The sequence below is a fragment of the Arachis ipaensis genome, chromosome B10 (genome assembly GCF_059453495.1).
Source record: "Arachis ipaensis isolate K30076 ecotype BB chromosome B10, ASM5945349v1, whole genome shotgun sequence".
NCBI lineage: Eukaryota > Viridiplantae > Streptophyta > Magnoliopsida > Fabales > Fabaceae > Arachis > Arachis ipaensis.
Window position 1 is genome coordinate 141314441 of NC_142435.1, and position 5911 is coordinate 141320351.

At 36.7% G+C, this 5911-nt stretch overlaps 1 protein-coding gene across 4 annotated transcripts; it reads right to left on the reverse strand.

The window, feature by feature from the left end:
* Positions 1-2391: 2391 nt before the first annotated feature.
* On the reverse strand, positions 2392-5710 carry LOC107622739 (putative WRKY transcription factor 3). Of its 4 annotated transcripts, XM_021113199.2 has the most exons (5): positions 5364-5698; positions 4766-4861; positions 3764-4356; positions 3517-3669; positions 2406-2802 (listed from the first exon to the last, which is right to left on the reverse strand). In XM_021113199.2, the coding sequence occupies exons 1-5, from the start codon at positions 5613-5615 to the stop codon at positions 2550-2552; spliced, it is 1347 nt and encodes a 448-aa protein (XP_020968858.1). In that variant the 5' UTR covers positions 5616-5698; the 3' UTR covers positions 2406-2549. The 4 variants fall into 4 exon arrangements, with proteins under 4 accessions (XP_016180236.1, XP_016180237.1, XP_088340537.1 ...); XM_016324750.3 differs by lacking the exon at positions 4766-4861 and having other exon boundaries at positions 2392-2802; positions 5364-5710; XM_016324751.3 differs by lacking the exon at positions 4766-4861 and having other exon boundaries at positions 2392-2802; positions 3764-4507; positions 5364-5700.
* Between the last annotated feature and the right edge of the window lie 201 nt (positions 5711-5911).

A 5911-nucleotide genomic window follows, 5' to 3' on the forward strand; every position in this document is an offset into this window, starting at 1 on the left:
GTCTCAGCCGTTGAATAGCCTATAAGCACAAGAACGAAATCTAGCAATTGAGCTTTGACAGCCTCAGATCTTATTGACTATTGCAATTTACCGTGGAATCTATTCCCAGGCGCGTTAGAGAGTAAATGCAGTAGGCTATTACAGCTATTAGACTGAAAAAATCTTAGTGTGGTTAAGCCCTAAACAAAAATGCAGAAGTTGTCCCATCTCCGGTTCTTGGTAATGCCATCTGTCCACTAGAGGTAATTCATCGGCGGGGCAAGGAATGCAACGTGGAGGGGTGGATCCGAGGAAGGAGGGATGCATGGGAAATAAGGCAAATATGGGTATAGGCCAGCCGAGATATAAGGAATGGATATCGGGTGGACCAGAGGGAATAGAGGAATGATCGTGATATGCTCATTTCCCATCTGTTTCTCTTTTGTTGATAGAAGCCCGACCGGAGACAGATAATCCGTTGAATTGCCTCTAGGGCCAAAGAGAACGAGAAAGCCATATCTGGGACTTGTGCCCGGGTAATGTCGGGAGCGGGTAGGCAACCGACACATGAGCTCATGGCCTGCATTAGGAATAGATATGCATCATGTTGTTTGCATATTTGTATTTGGTTGTGTTTGCTTGTATTACTTCTCTGTGATTGTGCTGTTTGACTTGTTTGTATGTTGGTTTGAATCCCTTACTTGTACTGTTAGTTCACGGATGCATTGAGGTGAGATGTTGTGGTTGAAATATGATTATGTGGCTGAGAGATGGTTAGTATGACTAATTTTGTGATTAAAATTTGTTTTGAGTTTAGAAATTTAAAGAAAAGTAATTATTTATCTAAAGTAGAAATAAAAGTATTTCCAAAGGTTTAACAAAATAGTTTTACTAAGTAAGTTAATTATTTGCATTAAATTCATTACTTTTATGGCATTTCCATTCTCTACTGAGAACGTGTGGTTTGTTCTCACCCCAAAATCTTCCACCCTTTCAATGACATAGGTTCGAAGATTCAGTTAGAAAATGCAGACGACTAGTAGATTTACTTGTGATTCCTGTTGTTTTTATAGAGTTTCCTCGCCCTTGTTGCTTCAGGGTTTTTATTTTATCCAGAGGGATAGATATTGTATTTGAGTTTTATATTGAATTCATTTCCATTCAATAACCATGACACCTAATCCTTTCTTATCACATTAATCATCATCATTTAGTTTATTTGGATTTCATTTTCTTGCACGGTGAGAAGATAGTGACCGAGAGTAAAAGAGAAAATAGTACATTTATTTTGGAGGGAAAAACCTCATAAAAAGATAACACCTCATCTTTATTACTCATCTTTATTAGTTAAAAAAAAAATTCAATTTTAATATATTAAGTAAATAGGTAGATAAGTAGATAGATAGATAGATGGTGAAAAATGAACTATAATCCCAGCCACAGAGTAAAAAAAAAAAAAAAAAAAACCACTCCCCAGTTACCTACCAAAACCCTATTCTCACATTTCACATTTTAACCAGCCCTTTTCACCCTATTGACAGCCGCAACCACACTCTCCCAAACCCTCTCATCGGCGCCACTCCCTCCATCACCTGCCACATCCACCGACATTACTCCGACCCTCATCAGCCAGCCTCAGCGTTGTCGCTTCTCCTCTCAGCAGCCCCATCATCGCCGTCCCCCCACTCCCTCACCAGCAACAGTCATCTCCGAGGAGCTTCTTCTTCCTCATCTCCCTTCTCCCGCCTACGCTGCCGCACTCTTGTCCAGGTTGCGCCGCCGCCTTCCACGGGTGCAGCAGACCGAACAACAGCAGCAGCACCAAGCAAGCCGCAGTTCAACGCCAACTTCAGCAACATCATTTTTTACTACAAGAGGTTAGTGATAGTTATGGTTTTATATTTAAATGGATGTTTATGCAATGGATTAGGCTCAAAGAAATAGATACAGTGGTTCGGAATAGATGTTCTGTGATTTAGTTGAATTATTGGAATTTTTTCCTCCTATAGACTATTTTTTATTTTTGAATAATTGGACTCAACTTGGAAAAAAAAAAACATGTGCCTGTGTACGGATGTTTGTTTTGATTACATAATTGGTCTTTTGCTTGATTTGGTACGTGGTTTGTGAGTTAATTAAATAATTGGTTGAAACTAATTTTGGTTGTGCTTGAATCAAGCTAATTACATTTGGCTTAATTAACTAAGAATGTAATAATTAAATAAAGGTTCTTAATTTGTTAGATGTTTATTATCAACTAAAGCGGATGTTCATTTTACTATGTCTGCGGATGGTTCGTTCATTTGAAAAGTGGATGTTTATTTTACTTATAATATTGGTCTTTTGCTTGATTTGCTGAATTCTGTATGCACATGCTCCACTAGTTTCTTTTGTTAAGTGGTTTCGGAGTAATGGAGAAAAATTGGATTAGATTTAGTTTTAGAATCATACTTAAGAACAACTAGTATCAACAAACAGAAATTAATAATTTACATATTGCCTTCTCGATCACCCTCTACACAATGTCCTTCTCTACCAGGTGAGTTCTATAACTAACTTCATAGTTTCATTCATACTATGATTTGCTCTTCTTTCAAGCTTAAATGTATCGGTCTTTGGTTGCTGTTTTCGAAATCCATATCCGATTGCTTCTCAGGTACCGCTTTATGCGGCTTTGAACTGTTATGGCTGCTCTTTCTGGAAGCAGGCACATCATGATTATGTTTTCCCTCATAAGTTGTTATCACTGCTTTAGGATCCATTGAAGCTCTCTCGATGTGCTTTCGCACGTTGCACCCTGCACTTGTGCATTTGTAATAGCTCCTGTTCATGGAAATTCAGCATTAGCAAAATTAAACACAACTTGAATCCCTATATTAGAAGTTTCTTATAAGGGAAAAAAAAGTAAAATCAGTTTAGTGCACAGACATCTCGTGTTAACGCAAGATCTGAAAAAGATCGATCAGTTTCTTATAATGAAATTAAATAGGCACATTACATACAAGATTATATGAATAATCTAACTAGGAAATAGATATTGTCGCTCTTATTTTGATAATGTCATTTCTTTCTTCTACAACTTTATACAAACACACAATGCAAAAAAATGATGGGTGGAGTAGCATTATCAAAAAAAGAAGTGTCACTGTCATTTTTCATCTAACTAAGTAGTTCGAAAAGCTTATTCGTGAGATCAAAAACAGCATAAAAGTTTAGAATGTCAAATATAGTATGCTAGACTGTTATGATAGTTCTAAACAAGTTCAAGAAATTCAGGGATTCCATTTTTTATTCTGCATTACAAGTTCTGTCTTCTATTCGGTTACATATGAAAGATAGGAAGGAATTGAAGGGATTAACCATTGTTTCTTGGAGAACAAAATTTGACTCATGACTATAAAATGCAGAAAATACAATGAACCATTCTTGTAAGTAAGAAAACCTTGACTTCATCACTATTACTACAATCAAACTATGTACTTTATTGATTTGATTTCAAATATGAAAATCTTTATAAGGACACACAGTGATTATTACCTTGGATGAGGATTACCCTTCACCACTTTCTGCCCATACTTGCGCCACTTGTAGCCATCATCCAAAAGATCAACTTCGCTTTTTGTTTGGACAATGATTTTGGGTTCTGTCACAGTCGTTTGATGTGCTTCATAAACCCCAACATCAATGTTCCTGCAACACACAAAACTAGCCTAAGACATGAAGAAACATATAACTAGAAACCTGCATTTTAAATGATGATAAAAATGGTGAAACTGAAACTTGCCTTCTCTTGGGGTTTGGTTCAACATCATCTCCTTCTTCTTCCCTCATATCTACACCACCCAAGTCTTCGCTGATCGAACAATCAGAAAAGCCTTTGCCAAAACTATCTGAATTTCCAACCCAACAACCTTGTGAACTCAACTCAGACTTAGGCTGAATGCTTACACTTTCATTTGAATCATTGTTATCTTTATTACGCTTATTAGAATGAGGCTTTTCATGGTTATGCTGCCCTTTATAGATGATTTCTGTTATGTGACCATCAATGGCACGCTCAACCTTTTTCTTCACATTGCAACTCAGATGTGTACACTTGTAGTAGCTCCGTGGAAACTCACTCCCCTTAACCTGTTTCTGTCCATATTTTCGCCAGTTATAGCCATCGTCCGCAGGCTTGTCGGCCACCACGGACGAAGGCTGCTGATACTTCTTGTCAGCATTATTGGACATATGAGAAGTTTCAAACATAGATACTTCTACATTCTTCTCTGAAGCATCATCTTCATCAATCTGCATTTGCCCTTGTGATTGTGCTATCACAGCTTCAGTGGTAACCTGTGCTAAAGCCTGCTGATGTGACATCCCAAAGGGGCTCTGTATATGTATATATTGAAATGAAGATATAATAAGAATGTCACGGTTGTTATATCCACTGTCCCTCATGGAAAATAGATCACATTGATACATAACAATGAGAAATTTTCCCAGCAGAATGACCAGCATTGCTGCAATATTATGCATTATCCTGCATCCACTTACAATTGTATAATAAAAACCCAGTCATTATTTTCTTAGATTATAAATACTTCAAATGCAAAGCATTTGCAACACAATTTTTTGTTTTTGTTTTTTCTAGCACATACTACAAAAATTGCAGTGTAAAGAGTAAAGACAGAGCATTGAAATTCCATACTAATATGCTGTCATTTGTCTTCCATAGTCAACAAAAATTTGGAACAAACAAAGAAACCAAAAAGCACTTTCTTTCTCCTTGTTGACTTACTTCCAAGAAATTATTTCTTAACTTAGAATTCAGAAATTTCCACCACAAATGTCTTATCCGCAACTTTCTATTGTTTACTTTTGTTCGGCTAAAGCACTGTACACAAAAAGATGAAAACGAGTTGGTGACAATTTTCAGCTTTTAGCCCGCAAGGCCGCAACAGCAATTGACCCAAGCCAAAGATAAAGTCAAAAGTCAAAACGCCGCCAGCACAGTAAAAAAATGATAAATTATAATAATTTCGCAGCAGAGTTTAATTTTGATTTATCCTAACAGTATAAAGATTTTTTGAGGATTATTCCATCAGATTTATATATTTAAATAAAATTTTAATTAATAAATTTAAAAATTAGTAAATTTTGCTAATGCGATTGATTGTACGGACAGCTAGACGGTGCATGAAAAATTAAATTCTTCAACAATAATAATAAGTTGTTAATCCGACGAAGCACAAGTCATTTCCGATTCCGATTACCAAATCTGTCGATAATAACTTAACTAAGAAATAATTGAAATAAATATTATTAAGAAAAAGGGTGAAATAGAAGTGACAGAAATGAAGAGATAATTAATAAAAGATTAGAGAGTATGTAAGTACCTGAGGGTGAGTAGGGGAGAAGAGGAAGGCGGAAGGGCTGAAGCCAGGTGGCACGGTGAAGAGAGGAGACGGCGTAACCGACAGGAGCTGAGAGAAGGAAGAAGGTGAAGGGGAGTAGTCGTCCGCAAAGAACGACGACACCAGAGTCATGGGACCGGGGCTTATTCCTACCGACGACAGGAAGGACTCCAGGCTGGGACGCGGCGGCAGGGTGATGGTTGGCCGCGCCGGCGAGTGGCTGTCTGTCGGCATTGGAATTGGATGTTATGTACGATAGATAGATAGATAGTTAGTTAGTAGTGCTTTTGTTCTACACTTAGTTGTATAGTGATGGTTCAACTCCCAACTTTCATCATCTATTAATATACAACACAACCAAGCCACTTGCCCCCTATCCATTGGGATTCTTTCTTTTATTATTATTATTTAATCATTTTTATTTATTATTTTTATATAAAATATTTTTATTGTTATTAATGTATTAATAAACACTATCTATATAACTTTTTATTTATAAATATACATAGTAGCTTGTGACAAGCCAATGA

What these genes read in the sequence shown, in the direction of transcription:
- LOC107622739 (XM_021113199.2), bottom strand. Translation starts at nt 5,615, where the DNA reads ATGCCGACAGACAGCCACTCGCCGGCGCGGCCAACCATCACCCTGCCG. An exon ending in TCTCCCCTACTCACCCTCAG is followed by an intron (nt 4,862 to 5,363) that starts GTACTTACATAC and finishes TTTTGTGTACAG; the next exon opens with TGCTTTAGCCGAACAAAAGT. An exon ending in AAGGGTAATCCTCATCCAAG is followed by an intron (nt 2,803 to 3,516) that starts GTAATAATCACT and finishes TTCCATGAACAG; the next exon opens with GAGCTATTACAAATGCACAA.